The sequence below is a fragment of the Nesoenas mayeri genome (assembly GCF_963082525.1).
Source record: "Nesoenas mayeri genome assembly, chromosome: 3".
Lineage (NCBI taxonomy): Eukaryota > Metazoa > Chordata > Aves > Columbiformes > Columbidae > Nesoenas > Nesoenas mayeri.
The window spans coordinates 57,932,483-57,956,317 of record NC_137544.1 but is presented as its reverse complement, the minus strand read 5'-3'; the positions used below and the strand labels follow the sequence as shown (position 1 = coordinate 57,956,317).

Genomic DNA, 23,835 nt, shown 5'->3' with positions numbered 1-23,835 from the left:
CTGCAGAAGTATTTGCTTATCAATGCCCGAGTGCCTTTTTCACTATGCTGGGAATGGCAAGCATATCACTCTTTGTTTTCCTATGTACTGTTCTAATTATTGCTCCACTAGGAGTGCATTTTCTTTCTCAGCCCAGCCGTCTCTCAGGACTGATTTTCATTCAGTACAAATGTTCTCATTAGAAAGACTTAACATGAGGAGAATACAAATGAGAAGATGAGTGCACGCTAAGGACTTACTTATACAGAAACTGTATTGATCAAAGGAACAGCACAGTAAAACACATCAGTGTGAACATGCTCCTGTTTCCAGGGTTCAAACAAGTTTCCTTTCCCACAAGAATGGTGTGACTCCTTGCTTCTGAAACCAAGCCAACATAATGATTTCACTTAACTGAAATAAAAAGTGCAAAACATTTCTATAGAACATTATGGTATAGCACTAATGAGCTCTTTGAAAGCAAATGCACCTTTATCAGAGATTCCCCCTTATAACTATTGTGAAAACTTATGGAAGAATCAAAACTCTACAAGGTTTTAAATTAAGTTATTATATGACCACAAGTTAGAACAATTTGCATAAAGCTAAAACAATACTTTATCTAACTGCCCACTAACCACACAGCTGAACCACTTACCATCTCAGTTCTGGGAGGGTGCAGCCCTTGGGAATGGCTTTTCTCCGGTGGTTTTGGGCCATCTCCGCAGCCTCAGGACCAGACAGGTGTCATCTCTAGATGAAGACTTCTGCAAACAGCCACACGGGCCCTCCTCTGACCTCTGGCAGTTCGAATGAGACCAGAGGTGTTTCTGCAAAGACGTCAACCTCTTTGGGATTTCACTGACAACCTCCTACTTCCTCCAAAGGGATCAAAACACCTGAAAGCTACAGCATCCATTCAGTCCCTCATTTTCTCAGGACAAGATAACATGCCATTATCACTTGAACAGAGACAGAGGGCATTCACAGATAAAAAACTGCTCTGAAAAAGATTGTGCAAAACAAAGTCCACGACTCGAAGCAGAGTGCAGCAACCCTCGGGCTACTGGGCTCCACCTGAAGCAACTGGATTCCCTCCTGGCTCCATGGGGCTGCAGCTGGTTCTGCAGGTTGTATTTCATCTGCAGTGAAGAAGTTTCAGTTTACACTTCACTTCACAAGCATATTCTCAGACATAACTGAATTTAAAAAGGAAATGTGTGTTTTTACTAAACTTCAACTTACAAGCTCTATGGAGCACAGTGGCTTTGCTCTTCTATTTTTCCTGCTTGCTGACTACATAAGTGTGTAGGATATCCCTCAAGGCTTCTATAAAATCAGAATTCTAGCAAGAATATATGAGTCATGTCTAGACTGACATGAAAATGAAACAGCATCATTCTTGTCACCAGAATGAAGCATGGCTGACACCCTTTGATCCATGACGCACTCGTATGGCCTTTAAGCTAAAATAGCTTATGCAAAAGTGTGCACAGTTATAATCAGAAACTTCCATAAATACAGAACATGAAATCTCTTGAATTCTAACTTCCAGATTGTCTAACCTTACCATTAAGTCGCATTTTACCACTCAAAACATCTTATTTACTTCAGTAGGACCATTAGTAGATACAGGGCATTATCCAGTGTGGGTCCCAATATCTGTGTGTCTGGATACAGTGTCTGAGTCTGACCTCAAGCTTCAACCCTTTTTAGATTTATATCACCCTCAGTCAACACAGAAACACTGTTCAGATTCCCATTCACAAAGATCTTGATGCACTGAGGCAATCTGCTGCATTACTCTCCAAGTACCAGACCAAGCATCTTTATGCCACACTCACCCACGCTTGGAGACATTGGTTTCCACAATAGTCTCTCTTCCTACACCAGAGAATTGCTGCCTCTTGGTCAGAACTCACATGAATTTACTGATCTCTCTGGTCACTCTCTCAGCTTCTCTGATGCACAGCTCAACAGTGCAGGCAATTTTGGCAAAGGCTGCTCAGGTATCGAATGTACGGCTTCTGCAACTTTTGTCCCCTCACCTAGACCAAGCACGGATGTCAGGGACAGTCTGTCAGTGGGTCACAGCAGCCAAAAGTTTTGCAGCCAGCCTGGTCCTGGAAGCTGAGCTACTGCTTTTAAACCTGTCACAGACATCTCTATAGTCAGCAGTGTGGAAATACTCCTGAGTATGAGCAAGCTACAAAGTGGAACTCAAAACAAAACACAGACAAACTTGCACCATCTGTTTTGAAATGCCAACACTTTCCTGGAATAACCTGTGCATCACTACCTCAACACATAACCCCAAAGAAATGCTTAAATAAAAAACAGAAATGATATCTGAAAATGGTTTATGAGTGTGAGGAAGGTGACATATTTGTTCTGGTGTGTGTGGCTCTGAGCTTCACACCTGTTCATGTCAGGTTCAGTCTCTATGCACTTGCATTCTTCAGTGCTCCTCCCACAGCTTCATACAAGAGATTTATGGTTTAATTTGACAGACAGGCTTCACTACCGGTGGGGGAAAAAAAAAGAGAAAGTAAGAAGAAGCGTTGCCGTAAGAGAATGAATCCAGATGCAGGGTTTGTTTTCTTTTTTACCATATTTTGTTTTCAATTTTAAGTAAATTAATAGTGGTGTCTAGTCAAAGCCAGAAATAAAGTCTCCAGTTGGCATTTTAAAAGAAGGTGAATGGTTGAGAAACAAAAGCCCTGTTGACTGTCACAGGTCAAAACGTCTGAAATTCCAAGACAAGTTTCAGTTGCTCGAGCACAGGTATCCAGTGTCTTTTTAGAGGCTCTGGGGTGTCCTCTAGCTTACAGTTCTGGATCTAGAAGAACACATCTCCTGTAGGGTTTGTGTCATATTTGCCTGGCCCACTCTGGGGCATTTCAAATGACACTGGCTGCCTCTGTTCATGCCATTACATTCCATACACTTCATTTTCTCAAAGCTGCTGCTCTTGATGCCATCCATAAGAACTGTGAATGAGCAGAGTCTCTAATAACCAGGCCACCTATCAAAGAGTCTGGAGATAAATTCAGTGATTAATTTAAACAGTTTTACTCGAACTTGAGAACAATGACTGTTACAAGCTGAAAAATATAAAAAGGTACTTACTCATGGTAATGGCTTGCATGGAGGAAAGGGAGATGACAACCTGAGATTCAGCTAGAATAGAATACAATAAATTGTTTTCCTGTTTTCATAGCCAACTGTCTGGTTTTGTGTTGTCATCTGCAAGTTGGATTTAAATTGCCTGATACCATATGAACAGCTATCTCCGAATGAACTAGTACTCAGTAATGTTTGATATGACAATGAAATTCCTCAGAAGGAGGAAAGCAGCTTCTTTTCTCAGCCTACAGAGTAAGGGAAGAAGGTGGGCTCAGAGAGTCACTGTGCGGGAATGTACAGATCCACTTGTCACAAGTTCGGTGGTTTCATCTTCCGGGCTGATTGCAGATTAAGATTTTTTTAATTACCATTATTCTATAGGAAATTTGAGACTTCTATTAAAGTCAAACTCCACTTTTGATGTTGAAGATATGGAGCTCTAGGAAGTTGTACAAGTATTTCCTTCTAAACTCGTGCTGCCCAGAATACAAATTAATCCGTAAAGTTTCAGTTTTGCCATTCAAAATGATAACAACTTGGGACTTACTTATCTGCATTAATTTCCTTACATCATTTCAGCACCCAAGCTCTAGATCAGTATCTTGGCACAACACCTGTAGTCAACTTATTGTCATGATTCATACAAGCAATGTTTCTGTCAATCCAGTTACTTGCAAGTATGTAATTTTATTAAATTCCATTTGGAGACAGGTGAAAACATACATAGAGTGCAAAGGAAAAATACTTTATTGTGAACATGGCATGTATGAGATATTTCAGAATATACTGTTATATATCAAATGAGAAAAAAAAAAAAACAACCAAGCTCGGACACATGAGATAAATGACCAGTGCTTGAAACCAATGAAGAATATGCACACAGCTGTTCTAACAGCACAATTCTGATTTCAGTCACAACATATATTATATAGCTTTTATGATCAGAGGCAATTTTAAACAATGTTTATAAAAAATGCAAATATTGGACCTATTCTTGCATTGTTGTACATCAAAAGCTTCAGTGAATCTTGCAGGTGTGTGGAGGGAACAGTGAGAGCAAACCGACACCCCACCTCAGGCAGCAGAAGGTAGAGATGGAGGAAACACCAAAAACAAAAGACAAAAATACTGTTCTACAAAAGTAAAAAGGCAATTTTTATCCCAAGGAATATTATTATTTTCAAGAAAAACCTTAATTGCAGCATCCTGACTCCATTAAAGCAAATAAAAGTCTGCCATTGAGATCAGTGGAGCCTGAATTTCATTCTGAAATCTAAAAACATTCTTGCGTTAGTGTAAACATCAGCAGAAACATGTCAGCATCTATACAAGTATTCAAGTGCTGTTTAAAAAAAAAACAAAAACCAGACAGTTTTAACCCAAAATGCCAGTACATATCCAAAAGGTGGATAATTAAAAGAGGTTTTGTTTTTGTTCTGGTTTTTTTTTCAAATATACATTTTAAAGTATTTAAAAGCATCCATATTTTAATATTTGTATATCATTGCTAGGGAAGGAATCTATGAAAAAAATCTGAATTATTTGCAATGATGAAGGAAGGGCACAGTGTTTGCTCAGATTTATTTGAAACCAGTGTTTTTCCACTTTGGAATCATGACATACACCTGCACATTCAAGCATGTTTCAATGCAGTGCTGAGGAGTAGCTCTACTTCATCCCTATGAAATACAGTCCTTCTGTGCAAGTATTTCAGCATGATTCCTCATCAGCCATTTACGACCATTCATATTTTCAGTAAAAAAGAAACCGAAAGGAAAATTTCTTGAAGAAATCGTTGTTGTCTTTAAATAACTCGATGCAATTTTACATCATGGCAATTTACAGTCATGCACTGGGAGATCCAGAGTCAATACAACTTTGCCATTTGCTGTTAGAGTTGTGCCTGTCTTCAAACAATTCTTTGCTAATTTTCATGCGGATCTCGGGACTGGATAACAGCTCCTTTATCTGATTCAGTCTGGATAACAGGGCCTGTGTTTCTCTGTACAAAGCTTCCTTTACTAAGTCTGCTTCATGGTTCTTTCCTAGAGAAAAAGAACAATATAATACATTTTATAACAACAAATGTCATTTAGAATCAATAATGTATGGAGAAAAAGAGATCATATCTGGTTCAGACAGTATTAAGTTCTCAGCCTTTTGCCCATATTGATTTTCTATAAAGAGGTACTTTGTCAAAAAAATATAATTTACATCAACAAATGCTACCAAAAAGTAAAGAACAGTACAGCGTCACATTTACGAGAAACTCCTGCCGTGTTACATACAGTGTAATAGCATCTGCGATGAATGTCTGCAGTGGTAATTTTAGCCTGGGGCTGACGGCTGTTGACCGGGACACAGCACGTGGTCCCGCGGGGAGCGAGCGGCCCGCGGCACGGCCAGCCCTCGGGCCCAGGGCATCGCTCCCACGCACAGCAAGGCCTCTTCCACGGCCACTCGCCACAATCCGAAAGGCAAATGCAAAGGGTTACGTTTCTCTTCAAAAGCAAGGAAGGGACTCTTGGTACCAAGAGCCAGTGAAGACTGGAGCCACCTGCTCCACCATTCTTGTCTTTTTTCCACCGTCCATCCCTCCCAGTATTCATCAGGTTTTCAGCAGTGCAAGCACTTATTAAACTGGTAGACAGTGTCCTTCACTTCAGAACAAACTTTTGATAAGAGACTCACAAAGCAGAGTGCTTGTCACCCAGCACCACTTAGCAAATTTCAGCGGGGAGCTGGGACATGTTTTTGTGGTTATTCTTGGCGGAATATTTGCTCCCGGGCTTTTTGCACAGCGCTCACTTGCTGTTATCATTGTCACTCTCATTCTTACTGCCGCTTGCTCCTTCTTCAGTTTTAACGGGGCTTCCATCAGTCTGTCTGGTTTTGTTCTGCGTTTCTTCTAAATATTGCTGCACAGCCTTCAGCACCGCGTTCTCCACCAGCCTTTTGCTGAGGCTCACCAGTTCCGCATCGTCGGGCTCTGCTGCATGTTTTTCACCTATGCGCCACAACAGACAAGAGAAGGAATTCATTGCCGCGGAAAGACAGTAGCCGTAATTGTATCAGGACCCTCTGCCTGAGCTGGATTTTCAGTTGTTAGCTGCCTCTTCCTGATTGTAAAAAGCAATTTCCCCCTCCTCAAGCTCTGAATCAAAAGTGTTTCATGAAGATGTGCACAGGATAGCAGACCAAAAATATTTCACTGCTAACGCCATGAGCACCCACTCAGCTTAGAAAAGCAAGTGTGCGATTTTAGTTTTTTCTGGCCAACAATCACCTGTGACATCTGGGCAAAGATGAAGAACATGGCACACAATTAATTTACATTTTTAGCAGCATTCTTAAATTCAGCTGCCAATCTTGTGGATTTGCTTAAGAAACGTAAAATTTCTACCTATTTATTCAGTATTTGTATTTCAAGAGCTTCTTATGGAAAAACTGACTAAATTTTTTTTCTAAACAAAGCATAAAACTTGGAAAAACCCTCCTCGTCTCTCTTCTGTCTTCTAACTTAAAGTTCTGACATCGAAGGAATGCAAGTTCCAGCAGTCTATTCTTAGAGACCTGCTGATAAAAGCAAGAAGCTGGCATCTGCCTGCTTTGTTGAGGGTTCACAGGAACAATCACATATGATGAAATAACTGTATACTTAGTGAGGATTCTCATACATTATTACATGTGTTCTGAAATTGTACTTTTCCATTAATCATTTTCTTAATACACTATATAGCCTACTACAGCATCCTCCTCTTATGAAGAAATCCAGGAAAAGCACATTTTATTGTTCAATTTCCACTGGCCTTATCATCTGCCACTTTGTAATTTATTGCACTAGGTAAATAACTGTTTCCCTCCATCTATATTTAAAGCCCATACTTTTAATGTCCTTTTCTGGAGTTAGCATTCTGCAACCAGTAATAAGGAGCTGCTTAGTCACATACATCTGGTGAAAAAGATACTATTGTATGCTCTCAGCACAAAGCTCTGCACTGTTCAATTATCTAAATTTGCTCTTTTTCATAAATGTAAATTTATTCAAGTTTACTAGCACATACAGATTATAGTTCTAAAAGACTTTTCTTAGTCTTCCTATTGGATTGCACAACCTGGGAGTGATTTCATGGATAAAACATAATTCATAGAGGGATTCAAGGGGGAGAGGTAAACAAAAGCCTTCATTTTCAGAGCAGTGCCTTTAGTAGCTGTTAACATGAGCATCCCACTCTGGAACAGCAAGACAGACCAAACTCTTCCAGTTCTGGGCCTCCACCGCACTGTTACTGTGGGGAAGGGAGAACTGTGCGCTCCAGCTGAAGAGTCATCAGACTAGACCTTGGTGAAGCATTTCATTACATTTTGGAAAAAAGTTTTGAAAAATACTCCAAAAATATTTTAAAACACAGCTATGGGAATAGGTTTGACTAAAACAAAATTAAAAAAAAAAGAAAAAAAGAAAAAAAAAAAAGAAAATGTTAAAAATGGGTTTAGCATCTACAAGAAGAAGCATTTTAGGTTAACACATGTGTCTGAGGGAGGCACAAGCACTATTCCCAAGACCACTCAAAATGCTACATACTCCAGGTTCTCTGGCCTACTGCTTTCCTTCACTATCTCCAAAACTTGGGATTAAGCCTATCCTTTAACTTGCTTGGAGGAGAGACTTAATTCAGGCTCTTATCTCTCAGAAGAGCTAAGATATATATGAGCAGCATCTCCTCCCAGCTTTTATGAATTCATCCTATATGCTCTTTTGAATGCTGCCCTTTGATTCCAAATTTCCTTTGCTTTTATTAAAGATGCTCAACAAAATCTTTCGGTTGTTCCAGTCTATTTATTCAGTTAAAAAAAACCAACCAACCAACCAACCAAACACTGTGGTTTCCAGTTGGAGAGTTTCTTATTTTTCAGAAATAGTTACTCACACAGCTCTAATGATCTATCCATGCAGGTCCGAAGAAAATCAATGGGAAATATGGTGCTAAACCACTCTGACACTTGACCCTGCAGTACTTAATATGCAGAATATGACTAATCGGTCACAGAGGCCTCCAGATACTACAAAAGAACAGTGACTGTATTTACTCTGAATGTAATTTTACATGTAGTACCTTATGTATTATTTTTACAATCTAAAAAAGGACAGAGCTCATCTCATATTTTCTGCAAAACAGTTCTCATTTACATACATATGTACAAAATCTATATATCTACTATTGCATTTAAAAGTTCAAATTCAGTAGATAGTTCACTGTGTTACTAATTTCTCAAGCATGAAAAAAGTCAGGCTACTTAAAATGAGCCTTTTAAAAGTACAGTTTATATAGCTACAGAAGAATGCTTTGCACTTCTTTGGTTATTTTTTTTGTTCTTAATATTTTGAGACACTCATGGCTCACCAAGCCTGGAGTGGAGTCTATAGTGCCTCCTAAGCTAACTCTGCGTTCCCACTGGACAGACATAGAGGGGATGTGACTGATGCGTGCACAGCCCCATATGAAGAGCACCCTTGGATTTATCCATCCGGACACCTTGGCCGACTGGCACAGGGGGCTATAGGATTCACTCACGCTCTGCTTATAATTCGCAGACCCCCTAAATGGCAGTTGTGTGAGTGCCTGTGCAATGCTGAGGTTCATTGGCAAGGCAGTTGTACACCACTGCATCATGCCTATTCATGACTGTTGACAAAAAGAAATAGGTCGTGTAATTATAACAAGTATTGATTATCTCTATTTACTTGAATATTTAACACACATATATGTCCTGTTTATATCTCACTCTACATGCTGCATCTGCTGCTTGCCTGATTCTTAGATATATACAATTATTTCGCAGCAGGCAAATGCTTCTTTGTGCAGACTGTCTTATGTTTTGGGAATTACCAGAATATCAGTAAAAAGTCATTGCAGATAATAAATGTTTCTGATTTAAAAGAGAGGTTTACAAGTTCAGAATTGCTTTGTTTGTAAACTCTGTTCTGAAAAGGGAACAGATATACCAGGTGCACTGTATATGTATCTATGCTGTGCTTCTCAGTATGGACTGTGCCACTACTTTATTTCTGTGCCTGTAAACAAAAAGCTTCCACTACCTTCTCTTGCGTGTAGCTCAGAATAAAAATGAAAAAAACACTTTCATTTTGTTTATTCCAGAATTCTCTATATTTTTTTGAAGATGAAAACAAATTCATACTCTACAAATACATCTCAATGCATCCAGGCTAAGCAGTGCTTTATATTACTGAAACTGAAGCATAGCTATTGTCCTGAAATGACCACCATTTTTTACAAAAGGGAACTATCAACTGCACAGAATTATTCGAAAAGGGCTTTATGATCCTATAGTGTGCTGCCAGCAGTTATGGACATGAACCAGATCCCTGCAACCAAATCCAAGTTTGGAGTCAAATTCACTGCTATATCTCTCTGTTGGACTAGGTTTACTCTCCAAGTCTAAATCCCTTACACTTTAAAGACTGTGATCTGGATTTCTGAAATACTGCATTGGAGTAAATCAGACAGAGTAGACCTGGTACAGCATTTTCATGGTCCTGTGTCAACAGCCTGTTTTAAAGTCCATGTCAGTATCTCAGATTTGGAGAGAGGCAGGAGAGTTACTTGAATCACTCTCCTGTTTATACTGCTGGTCTATTTTTTTTGGTGAGAGATTTAATTGAAAGAACCAACACTGGATCCCTTTTACAGAAAAAGCCAGTTATACAAACTTTTACCAGCTACTCTCCAAGACAACATTCTGCAATCCTTGTCTCATGGCCCCAACATACTGGGTTTTGTTTTTCCTTCCAACAATCTTTCACAATAAAATGATACCAACATGGTGCAAATTATAAAGGAGACCCTTGGTATTTTGAATAGGTGACTAAGACCAGCTGGGAAGTCCATACTCTGGCAGCAGAAGTTACAGTCTGCAACCTGGGTAGGGCTGTGGTAACAGACATTCCCCCATCTACCTTTTGGTTCATCAGTTTTGTAATATTGTTTTTAGAAACTCTAGAAAGAAAAAAATATACAAGGGACTTAGTCTTTCAAAAACTAAATGTTAACAAATTCCTTCCTGGAAAACTTCATTTTTCTACTTAGAAAAGTACTGCTGTGTACATGGAAAGCTTTCATCCCAAGACTCCCTTTCTATAGTGACTCCTTGGTAGCTCCACCTCACAATAATCCCTCACTATATGACAGCTGACTATTAACCCATGCCCGCCTGCAGCCTGTGGAACATCTATTTTTTGCTACACTAGACTTTCGTGTCTACAGAATCTAATTAAAAATCAAATTAAATCTCATTGTCTTCTGTGGGAATTGGATGAGGTTACCACACCTACATACTGAACTGCAATGTCCTACGCATCAGACCAATGTGTCGAACATTTTCTTTACTAAGCATTTGCAGATATATTTGGTAGGCCATACAGATTAAAAGAACTACAGCATTAGAGGAATACCATCCCCCTTAGCACTGCAAAGACAGTGAGTCCACAGTCCATAATAAACTGAATAACAAGCTATAACCAGGCACCAGACCGTATGCTTTCCACCCTTGCAACAGACTGTTATTGAGCCAGCACATTCAAGATCATGTTTTTGAAGTGATGAACACAAACACGAGCATGTGCCCATATCTAATCAACACAATAAGCACAGACAGGAAAGTCACAACTCTGAACACTTCCTTGTTAATTAGGAAGGACTACCATGAAATGTCTCTTGAGTGGTCACTTAAGAAATTGGCACAAATAAGGCACCGAAAGGAAGGGTGAAATTATTATATCATTATGACATGACGGTGGTGACATTTGTGTTGCTGGATGTTCCAATCTGATGTTAAGCAGCGTATGTAGCTTAGTTTTCCTCTTGGAAATACAACAAACTTTTCCAGTTTTACATATATTGCTTTGTAAATAAAGGACTGTCTAACAAGGCAATACGGATCTGCCATTTGTGCTGAACACATGTGGTTCTAGTCTGCTGGAAAGATTTTTTTTTTAATTTGATTATCTCCCCTCCCCCCATGGAGGAAAAACACCAAGAAAAATAGGCATTTCTAGTAAAGAGGAAATTAAGTGTGTTGCAGCTATTCAGGGAAAATGGTGCTCTCACCAGTGTCAGTGTCAACGCCCTTGGAGTTGGAGGCTTGGCAAACATGGCAAAAGTTTGGTTTGCTTCGGATAAAACCCTTTGAAGCCCAGTGATCTAAAATTTCTGACCACCTCTAACTGCACGTGGACAGACAGGATGTGCTCTGCTAAACATGTGCTTCCTCTACAAGAACTGAAGGATGCGACTCCTCAGGCACGAGTCTTCAAAACACACAAACAAACAAGGTAACTAAGAACTCATGCCCATCATACCAGGAGGTCTGCTAAGTATCTTGGGTTTATTTTACTATTAAAGAGACCTACTAAGAGAGAAATTTCCTGTCTCCATTAATGTACTTTAATGCTTAAATTTACTGAATTTATAAGAAGTCTAGTGTAGCAGGAAACAAAGATATCATCATAGCTGAAAGAAAGAAAAGATGGCTCAAAAACCAGTGAGTTTTACTCAGCCTTCTCACCAATAATCAAGTAGAGAAAACAGCCCAAGTTACAAAAGTGGTTTTCCATAAGCACACGAACATCCACTGGGCATGCTGACAATTGGAGAACCAAAACATCTAGGCAGAATTATTCCCCCCCTTTCACCAACCACAGCGAGCAGCTCAATGAGATGGTAAACAGGAGCCACCAGGATTGGCAAGTTCCTCCTTCCTCGGGACGCAGCCAAGGGGGAGCCTCCCGCTGTTCTCAGGGCCCGAGAGAGAGCCCGGGCTTCCCTGTTTCCTAGGGAAAAGCTGAATTCTGGAAGAGGACAGACTCAGCTGTCCCTCACTGTCAATGACCCTCCAGAAATAGTACTGAGAATGTAACGCACTGAGCTGGATGGTCTTGAAGGCAGAAAATTGCCCTGCTGGGTCATTAAGCTGAGTGAGGCATAGGTCCAAGATGTGCTGCAGCTATCCAGAGTAGGATATACAGAGTTTTTAATTGTCAAAGTCCAAACATGTTGCCAAATCCTAAAAGTTCCTGCTTATGGACCAACCAACTGCAAAAAAATTGAACATTTAATCACAAGTGTGATGAGGGAAGTAATTCAATACACATTCCCCTCTCCTTACTTTTTCCTATCCTTATATTCTCTGTGGATTTCAATTTCATTTCTTTAGGATTCATCTGCTACTATACAGGTTCAAATAAAACACTGTTTTGGCTGAGACTCCTTCATGTTACTGTCAAGTAAACTAAAAAAAGCAACCTTTTTGGACTAAGACATATGTTAAACAAATATAAATTAAGTGAATCTTAACAAGTTGATCCTGTGTTGCTGCTCCTTTGGAGCTCAGAGAAAGACTCCATACAAACTCATGCTATCAAATAGTCTCCCACATACTAAGTGTCTTTCCTTGGAGAAAGTAATTTTGAATATCTTTGTAAATTATGGAGAGAAGAGTCAAATTTTAATCCACATGCATTTTTATTTAATTATTTCAGTTGCAGTAACAGTAACATGAGTTACACATCTGCATACTGCTTGAACTGCAGAACAAAGATGAAATCTTGTCCAAAAAGATTAAGATAGAAGCATAATTGACATGGATGTCCAAGTGTCTGTAAAAAGCTGTAATAAGGAACATTTTTTATGGAAAATGTCATTTGCAAGGTGTTTTCAGCATCTCTGTAATCATATTTTATTTGAGCCTAAATCTAACAGAAGAAGGTTAGAGTCACCTCTTTTTGGTAGGAGCATCTTACTTAGGTTTGAATTGGTAGTGTAAGTACATTCTAAGGTTGTCAAAATAAACGGTCTCATCCTTCTCCCCCAGGATCTCACATGAAGGAACTGAACCCACTTCAGCTTCTTGGGCAAACCATGAGGTTATGTATTTTTGAACATAAGAGTAGTATTGCTGCTATCTTTCATTTCATGGATCAAGCCCACAGAATCTGACCATTTTCACTAATAGTTTTGGGAAAACTAACGTAACACCCATAAGCTGATTTGAATGTCATTAAAAAAAAATCATTAAGTACTTATCATGGCATTTTCTATCTTAACCCTCTCTATATATTATATATTTTGCTTTAAGTAATGTATTTAGCTTTATTCTTTCTTTCCACCCTTTTATTTTCTACATAACCTCCACTTCAAATGTGTTTTCGAAGCAAGAATTTGATGTACGTTTTCAATCTGATTTTGTGAGATGTAGCTGTAGAAATGTTCACTGCTCTACCACATACAGGTTTATGAAAGATTTATAAATATTAAGGGTTTTTTATACTTGGAAATTTGAGTTCATAAAGATCCCTCTTTAAATGCTCTGGCTTGGAACCCATAAAACTACTGCTCAGGATCTTCTTTAGGACAAGCTCTTTCTCAGCTTTAATCTCTCTCTAAAAGCTCCAGTATACTCAATTGCAAGAACAGTGAATCTTGATGTCTAAAGAAAAATATCCCAGTAAGATAAGCAAATTCAGACTCCTGTTGCATCATAATAAATTGCTCTGTGTCATAAGGTTTTTGGTCACCTTAGCTATATGAAATCAGAATAGCTGTAGCTAAAGAGTTAAGAATGCTGAAGGTATGATTACAGTTCACTTAATTTAATTCACAGGAAGTTAAAAATTGTTGCTGTAATGTAGAGAGAGATCACTTAATGAAATCTGGGGATGAAAAAAACTGAAACATTGACACATCATAAAACAAAATTTAACACAATCCATCCTTCACATAAAATTTGCAGACTTTATAATCTAGGACAAGAAAAAAAAACAACCCAAAGAATAAGAAAATTAGAGGACAACACTCATTTTTGTTTTCATCCTACTTTCTTTATGAACAGAGCACATTCTTAAGTTGATGAACAAACACCTAGTAATCAAAATTAGCATTATTCTTGAGTCTGCCTCATGATTAGAAATCAAGAATAAGTGAATCCTGATTATTTGTTTAAACCAGTGGGCCTTACTTTCATATCCTTCCTATGCTAAATATTAAATAGTTGTAAAAGCATTTTCTTTGTGAAACAAAACTCCTTAAGCACATAACCAACATTTCCCTACATAATAGCAACACTTCTTTCATTACAGTAATTCCCTACAGCTTCACTATACTTCACTATAGCAAAATAATAACTCCCTCTCTCTCTTCCTCCAAATTTCTACTTCCTCAAACTCAGTGAGTCAAAACCTATTCTAGCTGCACTTCAACGAAAGAAATCCAGAAAAACACATCTGCTACGCCAAAAACTGAACTAGTCCTCACAACTTTTACCAGCTTATGCTCTGTACCATAATGGATTGCTCATTACCATGCCTTGAAGTTGATGATTCTCTTCTCTTTCCACTCCTTCTTCCATTTGGAAATTTTATCTCTGCCGACACAGTATTCACAATTCCATCCCTTCCTCTTCAGTGTCGTAATAATTCTAACTTTGTCCCATTAACATGAATGAAGAACTGCTTATTTGCACCAGCTGGTCTTCTGGTCCTTTATTTCTATCACGCTAAACAGTTTCTTTATTCTCTCTTACTTTAATATTTTCCTCAGTCTTTCTCTAACTCAGAGTAAAAGAATAAAGGTTGGATATTCATGTCAAATCCAGTTCTTGCATTTCTGTTCACTACATTCAGAACCAACTGAGAAATCAAAAGCAGGTATTTCTTCTTCACTCCAGCTAAACAGCAATGCATCTGATTCTGTAGTTCCCTTTCGCTTTATGTTCTTCTCCTTCTATGTTTGGCTACAGGGGCCAAGAGAAGTTCATTAAGGATGAGGAGAAGGAAAGAGATGGGCAATGTTTGTCCTCTAGAGCAAATCATATCATTAATGATTTTGAGATTTCCTGAGATGGGTAAATGCATACGACAGTTGCGTGGCATAATGCAATGTGGTTTTAATTCTGCAAATGCAGGTATAACTATACATCAGAGGGTTATGTGCTGTTATTATGCAGCGAATCAGAAGCAGTAACACAGAGCATTTGAGAATTAGCCTGTTCTCACAGCCCGGGTGCAGCACCACGTCAAACCAGATATTCCACTGCTGACATAGGAGCTTGTATTTGGACACATCTTAACCACGTAATGTATTTTTATCCAAAGTCTAATCCCATAGTATCTTCTGATTTTACATGTTCTATAGAGATTATGGCAAAAGAAGGACCAAGGGAATGAAATTCATCTTTCAAAGCAAAATTAGGCACTTCATTTAAAATGGAGTTAGTATTATTATTCACTTATGCTGAAGTGGGCATTACAGGCAATGCCTCCATGATCCGGGTTGCGTTGTACCAAGCCCTCTGTCCTTATTAGACTTGGCCCTTCTCCCAGATGTTTCAGTCTAATTATAATAGAGAGCACTCACAACATGTGAATAGGGCACACAGGTGGGATCAACAGAAAGTAACATTTATTTCTTTAAATCAGAGGATCGACAGTGTTGCAAAACATGCAAACGCTACAGCAAATCTCATTTTAACATGAGAAAGGTAACCCCAGACTTTAGGAGGGCATTCAAATCACTAAAACTCACCTAATTACAAGTTATATTTTGTAGAACTACAAGAATAAACTCTTAATTTTATGCTGGAAAAATCTCTCACATTCTATTAACAATGTTGTATGTGAAACTTAAGAGGGAGGCTGAGAGAAGAGAGGAAGGAAGGAAGAAAGAAAAAGCTTCCTGATTGCATTAGGCTACTACTGGATGGTAATGGATTTTTAAGATAGCAAAAATGTTACTCATTTGCTTATACTCCTCAGCCACACTAAGTGCTGCAGAAAACATTCCTGATAGTTAATATGTTTTTGTTCAATCCTTGTGCTTTGTACTAAGGTAGAAAATTGAATAAAATGCCATTTAAAAAATCATTGCTATGATGTGAAACAGAATGAGTAACACAATAATAGACCATGCCATAAGATATTTCACCTCTTAGCAAAAACATAAAAGTTCTCTAGCAAGAGCAAACAAATTATCCATGCCTGAGGATTTTAACTCACAGGAAACACAGCAGGTGCCCACATGAACTTCACCTGAGACTGGCAGATATTCAGAGGGATTAAGTCATCAGCAGAAAAGAAAGTTAATGGTGGGTTTTGACATTTTTGGGAATTGGCGTCCAGAGATGATATCTAATAAGAGCTGAGTTTTCCCTATACAGCAATTCCTAAAGTTCATGAGAGTTACAGGCACAGCCAGGAGGCTGACAAAAGATCAGCTATGTATGCTAACATCAGAATTGCAAGTCTAAAAGCACCAACTATTATAAAAGTTTGATAGTGCCAAATCTACCACTGGTACAGTGCCCAAGGATTTTTTATCAATGGAGGGTATCTAAATTTTAAACCTTTGTGACTTCCGTTTTCCATAATGGTGTAGGATAGGTATAGGATAACTTCCTAGCCCTTTCTCCAGTGGTATAGGATACGTATAGGCGTAGAACAATTTCCTATCCCTTTCTCCATGCTAAGGTCTATCGCATACACAATCCTTCTCCATCATCTTTGCCAAGTCTTGGGAAACGGGAGAGGTGCCTGAGGACTGGAGGAAAGCAAATGTCACTCCAGTCTTCAAAAAGGGCAAGAAGGAGGACCTGGGTAACTATAGACCGCTCAGCCTCACCTCCATCCCTGGGAAACTGATGGAAGAACATATCCTTGGTGCCATCTCAGGGCATATCAAGGGTAAGAGGGCCACTAGGGGCAGTCAACATGGCTTCACCAAGGGGAAGTCATGCTTGACCAACCTCATAGCCTTTTATGAGGACATAACGAGGTGCACAGATGATGGCAGAGCAGTGGATGTGGTCTATCTTGACTTGAGTAAATCATTTGACAGAGTCCCCCACAGCATCCTGACAGCTAAACTGAGGGAGTGCGGTCTGGACGATCGGGTAGTGAGGTGGACTGTGAACTGGCTGAAGGAAAGAAGCCAGAGAGTCGTGGTCAATTGGGCACAGGCTGGTTGGAGGCCAGTATCTAGTGGAGTGCCTCAGGGGTCAGTACTGGGGCCAGTATTATTCAGTATATTCATCAATGATTTGGATGAGGGAATAGAGTGTACTATCAGCAAGTTTGCTGATGACACTAAGCTGGGAGGAGTGGCTGACATGCCAGAAGGCTGTGCTGCCATCCAGCGGGACCTGGACAGGCTGGAGAGTTGGGTGGGGAAAAATTTAATGAAATATAACCAGGGCAAGTGTAGAGAATTGCATCTGGGTAGGAACAACCCCGGGTTCCAGTATAAATTGGGGAATGACTTGTTAGAGAGCAGCGCAGGGGAAAGGGACCTGGGGATCCTGGTGGACAGCAGGATGACCATGAGCCAGCACTGTGTCCTTGTGGCCAGGAAGGCCAATGGCATCCTGGGGTGTACTAGAAGGGGGGTGGTTAGTAGGTCGAGAGAGGTCCTCCTTCCCCTCTACTCTGCCCTGGTGAGACCACATCTGGAATATTGTGTCTAGTTCTGGGCCCCTCAGTTCAAGAAGGACAGGGAACTGCTGGAGAGGGTCCGGCATAGGGCAACAAAGATGACCAAGGGAGTGGAGCATCTCCGTTATGAGAGAAGGCTGAGGGAGCTGGGTCTCTTTAGTTTGGAGGAGACTGAGGGGTGACCTTATTAACGTTTACAAATATATAAAGGGTGTCACAAGGATGGAGCCAGGCTCTTCTCGGTGACAACCAGTGGTAGGACAAGGGGTAATGGGTTCAAACTGGAACACAGGAGGTTCCACTTAAATATGAGAAGAAACTTCTTCTCAGTGAGGGTGACAGAGGCTTGTGGAGTCTCCTTCTCTGGAGACATTCAAAACCTGCCTGGACACATTCCTGTGTAAACACATCTAGGTGTTCCTGCTCCAGCAGGGGGATTGGACTAGATGATCTTTTGAGGTCCCTTCCAATCCCTAACATTTTGTGATTTTGTGATTCTATACCCCAAATTCCTCTAAATCTCAGTCTCTTCTGTTGATTATACAGTTCAAGCTTATGGAATCACTCAAACTTTAGGAACAGCAAAAATTATTAGGTATGAAATGTTACTAAACCAGCAATAATTAGCTGCTGAAAAAGGTGCCAGTATGCCTTATGACAAAACTTCCCAAGATATCTTGTTTTTTCACTCTGCTTATAATAATTCCACAAATAATAACAGACCAGTGTCATCTAAAGGACAACCTCTCACTGGACCAAGGACCTTTGTTTGCCTTGTTTTCTTTGTTTGTCTGCATTCATTTGAAAATCTTGGTCATAACATTGCAAAACGTAGAGACCCTCTGCAGTCCAGCATCTGTCACTGACAGGAAGCTTTCCCAGAAATATATACAAAATGTTCTCTCTTGTTCTTATTTTGCATGATGCAACAGAAGTAATTCTGTGCTATCTTAACAGTTGCTTAATCATATTAACCAGTTCCTCCTCCTGCCTTCTGTCTTTGTAGATTTTTTTGCCAAAACTAGCTAGTTCCTACTTTTGGAGCACATGGGCTTTCCCCAGGGTGGAGCTCCACAGGCATTTTCTAGAAGTGCAGCCTGGGCACCTACTTTGCATTTGGAGCATTATCTTCTTCTGAAAACGTAACCCTTCCTCCAAACTTCTTCCTCTTCTGTTCCACAATTGTGCCTCTGGAGCTTCTAGGACAAAAGTTACCCTGACCTTTCCAGTGCAGATTTGGCTGGCGCTGCATGCGTGCCAATTCTGCTAAAAGGTGGTAGGTCTGGTGCCACATGACCTTGCCAGAGGAGAAAAAGCTATAGGGTTTGGGGTATTCTCGCCTTCCCAGAGTGAATCTTTTCCATAGACGAAACCTGTTTTCCACCCGTTTTCAAAAGGACTGAGTACAGCCTCCTCATCATTCCTGGTCAGTACAGAAATGTCAAATTTGAGAGTTATTTGTCCAGATTTTGCTTGCTAGAGGCCTTTAATGAAACAAAATAAAATACCTTATTTTCTCTTTCTTAATCATATGGTATCTTTTAGAGAGGCTGTGCAGACCATTTTTATAATTTTTCATTTTAACATTTTAATGGTTTCTGGCATAAAGGTTAAAACATGCCTGCCTGCTTCCAGGAATACCACTCTCCATTAGAAAACAAAGCACTCAATTAGCTAGCATTAAGCATCACAAATAAGACAGTATAAGAGAAAAAAAAAAAAAGCACATTCAAAACATCAGGTTAGGAAGAAGCAGACAATTACTGCATTTTGACTGTATAACACTTTGCCCCTCCCAAGTGTGGCTATTCTATTTCTGTAATAGATAGATGCTTTTTCCATATGTTACAATTTCTGCACTGTGAGTGGTTCCACTCTAAACTCACAGGGATTAGGTTACAGTAGGACTTGTCATACAGCAATACAATAAGTTGAAGCAAACAAGGACCTAAATTGGGGTAGGTGTTTATATATAGTAACAGAGAACAGTATTTCATATTTAGCATGTCACACTTCTTCTTTGGCTGTAATATGGATTTGCTTACGCATCACTTTTGAGCAGGGAAGGAAAATTCAACCTAGGTTCTATGTTGACATTAGATACAATGCCCGTCCTCACAGTAACATGAAAAGTATCTCTGAAACCCAGTGTTCCATTCAGAGGTACCTGGCTATGTTTACACAGGTGAGCTCCACGATGCCAGCACTCACTCCTTGGCTATGTGGCCAAGTAGCACAGAGCAGCTCGGGCCCACCCTGTCCGGCTCTGCCGGCTTCTCAAACAGTGCAGCTGCACCCAAACTGCCAGCTGGGACTGGTCTCGGGTTGGTGCTCACTCCTAACCAGCGCCCAGGAGCTGCTGCACAAGATGCCCTTTTGCCAGGGCCAGAATTACAGCAGGATCCACAGTGGCAATTCGTGAGCACGGGCACGGCAATCCTGGGTGCACCCAGACACCCCCTTCGTGCAGCGCACAGGAGTCTGCGACACTCAGGTGGGCTGCAGAGCCGGGGCGCGTCTGTAGACAGTAAAGGTAAGAAGTACGTTGGGATAAATTCCACGTTCATGAAACAGTTACTTCTGTGGATTTCTGCTGGGAGAGGTTTTGACTTAAGTCCACAGCAGCCCAGCACAAATGAAAACAGAATATATAAAATAAGAAACAGCTTCAGAGTAACGCAGAAGTAGCTGGAGCAAAGCATGTGCCAGAGGCCAGGATTTGGCTCAGGACTCCAGTGAAGCTGTGGGAGCACAATTCCCATTTCCTCTTCTATTACAATGAAATCCTACTGCTTCAGTGCTGATTTAATCCCCAGAAGTAAGGAAATGGAAAGCTAGAATTGCTAACCCTAAATATTTAGACTTTGTGATGCTTTCTACTTTTCAGGGCAGGTCTTAGAGCACTCGAGCAAACCACACTGCTCCTTCTTCTACTGTTTGGTGAGTCACAGGTGGCACAATTTGTACAGTGAGTGGAGAGGCACAGTGCCAGAGTATACATAAAACTCTGTCAACCGAGAAAGGAGTATATAATAGTGAATATGAGAACAGTACTAAGGGGATTTCCATTATATGGAATAAGGTATTTGGATGTTGTTCAGCACAGATACAGGGCAGCTTCTAATATTATCTGATAACAACAGCCTGTAATTTACCCTTTGGAAATCAATAAAAACATAATGCTGCAGGTTTTGCCTTATTATTGCTAGGGTAAAGCAAGCAGAGTTCCTCTGAGAACCCAGTCTTCCTTCTGCTGTGGCAATGGTGCTACTAAGATAATCTTTAAATCATCTTAACAGCTTAAAAGACAGAATATCTCATATCTAGGTGTATATGGTCTGAATACAAAACATTTTCCACTAATGAGCAATAACGCTTAACCTGCATACTTAGAAAAGTATAAGAAATCTAATACAACACTTCCTCTTAAGTGGAAGATCTGTGTAAGGACAACCAGTGAAGGTGTTCTCTTTAGTTCACCCAAGACATTTTTCTGCATGTTTACTTCATCTTTTGCCCTTTATTCTCCTTTTCAAGCCCCAAAGGATATGAGATACCAGCAGACATACTGCTTAAGCAAACTAGTGGAAATGCAGAAAATTTTAAAGTGATCTTATTTTACTTCCAGGCTCACTCTCATTTTAAGAAATCATGTTGGAAATCTCTTGCAAGGTCCATGGGAGCAGACTACCAGCCTGATTTTTAATGCCCAGGGCTGCAAGAATGGTATTTTACATGGGCTCCTTCCCTTGCTATCTACGTACTCACAAAGAAGATTCCAGATGGAGTTGGCAATTTTGTTGGCTTGCCATCCGAACCAATCTCTCTGATAGTATTTATAGACAGGCTGTTTTTACATGGGCTAGCTGATATTCTCATCTGTCTCACTGCAGCCCTTGACTCCAGGGAGTGCCAGGGGACTGTCACAGCCATGACACTTGGCAGGTCGGGTCCTGGGTTGGTATAAATCAGCACTATCCTTGCCTACTGCTGCTAAGGGTTTCACTTGACATTTTCACTACTGCTTGATTCATGCCTTAGATAATCTGTCTCACTTTCATAGTTTTACTTGCATGTTTAGCAAAAATCCTGCAACACTGCTAGCTTGCTTTTAATAGAATATTCCAACTGAAGTGTCCTTTTAGACAGCTTCCAAGCACTGCATTACCTAAATGGTAAATCATCGTTTAAGTTATTATTTTAAATTGACATAACAACTATTAAAATTCCCATTTAATGTACTTCGGAAATTTTTCTGAGATTTTATCACTACCAGAAAAGTATCAATTATATTATACAGAAAGAAATTTGTGGGGAAAAGCAACACGTATTCTTATTTATGTTATATTGAAAATTGATAGACAATAGTTAACCATCAATTTTTTCCGCTTTACAAAAGTTATTACCCATTACAGCATATTTTAAAAGAGTTATTCATTTCTATTCAAGTTTTTGTTCTAACTTTATGCTGCAGAATTACAAAAAAATACCAACCCTAATCGCATTGGAAAGGTTTGGCCCCATGAGAAATGGTATTCACCACTCTTCAGACTGTACTACTATTTGGCTTTTTGAACCAAGAAGGAGCACAGTTTGGAACACTAAATGCAATTTTCACTGTAATCCGCCACTGCAGCTGGTAGCCCACAGAAATGCCCAGGGCTATTTGAACACTGTTACAGCAAAACTCACTCAGATTCCAAAGCTTTGTAAAGCTTCCTTTTTCCTAGACTGCCACACAAAGAGTTTTGGATACATTCTTGGGCTTTCCCCCACCAAACAGGGCAAGGAAATGACCTATGGCCGATGGAATTTAAACTGTATCTATGTAATCGAGGAAATATGGGGCTCAGTTCTGCATCTACTGAAAGTTCCTGTCTCCCCAAACATTTGCCAATCAATTTAATTGAAGTAGCATCAGTGTGCTTAGTAAGTAGATCAAGAAAACACTACTTTTCCTGTTGAATCTGCTCTTTTATTCATGCAGTTCTTTGAATGAAATACCTTCCGGAAACAATGAATAAAACGTCTGGCTAATGTCACGGTTAGAAACATCTCCACACAAGCAGGTTTCCAGTGCATTACTTCTCCACATGGACTGCCTGACCTTGTAACAAAGCATACTGAAAAGTTACTTGGCCATAAATTTTAAAATAGAGAGTAAAAGCAAGAAAACAAATGATGGAAATAATTCATTGCATCAACATGCAGTAAAATAAATATTGTAAGGAATGTCCCTCTCCTTGACAGAGGACCTTCCCTTCCCTTCCCTTCCCTTTCCCTTTCCTTTCCCTTTCCTTGGCTATACACATAATAGCAGCAATACTGTGTGGTACTGATCATAATCTCTTACTGTGTTTAATTATATATTATACATATATATTGTATACATCATGTATGTATATTGTATAGAATATATATGTGTATATATACATATATATTGTATGTTACATATCGTGTGTGTATATTGTATAGAATATAAATGTATACATATACATATATATTGTATATTATATATGAAACATATGTATTAAACATATGTATAACTAACACTGCATTTTTCACAACCCCTGGACCAGCAGCCTCTGTTGCCTGACAAGTGTGCTGACTAGTTCCAGCAGTGGTGACCTTTGCAAGGGCTCGCTGGGATCACAGGCTCAGGTCCCATAATCTGCAAAGAAGCCTTCAGCTGTAAACAAAACAATTTTAATGTTGTCTCTCATCTTTGCTCAACGAAAAATCCCACAGCAGAGTTATCCACTGCAGTACTAACGTGACTAAACAGCGAAGAATCTGCTCTGGTGTCATTAAATAGATTATTTTACCTAAAAATTCACAAATGGCTCATATAATGCCCTTCACAGCAGAAATGAGGTATAAACTTGCATTGGTTGTTTCATTTTCTTCCATGACTCTTAACATTTCCAGACTAGCATTAACTAACTATCACTTCTTTGTCAATAAGCTTATTTCTGGAATTCTTAGAGAATTATGGTTTTGCAGGTCAGAAGAGGATAGGGAAGCATACAAATATGAAGATAAGCCTCTTGTGAAATATAAGCATGGTAAGCGCTACAGGACCTTGGAAATTAGCCACCCAATGAGCAGTACAGCACTTTATCTTGTGGGACAGCAGCCATGTGAGGCAAACAACTGGGAGGGATGGCAAAAGGGAGATGCCTAGTCCACACGCTTCTCAGAGATTCACCCTTCCAACTAATCTTGCTGCA

At 39.7% G+C, this 23,835-nt stretch overlaps 1 protein-coding gene across 3 annotated transcripts in view; it reads right to left on the bottom strand.

Moving 5' to 3' along the window:
- Positions 1-3,834: 3,834 nt before the first annotated feature.
- AKAP7 (A-kinase anchoring protein 7) overlaps positions 3,835-23,835 on the bottom strand; it is an 89,756-nt gene continuing 69,755 nt past the window's right edge. The window contains exons 8-9 of one of the 3 annotated variants that reach the window (XM_080342977.1): positions 5,914-6,112; positions 5,008-5,150 (exon numbers count right to left, since the gene is read on the bottom strand). In XM_080342977.1, the coding sequence (XP_080199103.1) occupies positions 5,138-5,150; positions 5,914-6,112 (212 nt within the window). In that variant the 3' untranslated portion in view covers positions 5,008-5,137. Of the gene's footprint in view, positions 5,151-5,393; positions 6,113-23,835 lie in introns of all 3 variants that reach the window. The other 2 variants (XR_013922030.1, XM_080342978.1) reach the window with 2 other exon arrangements.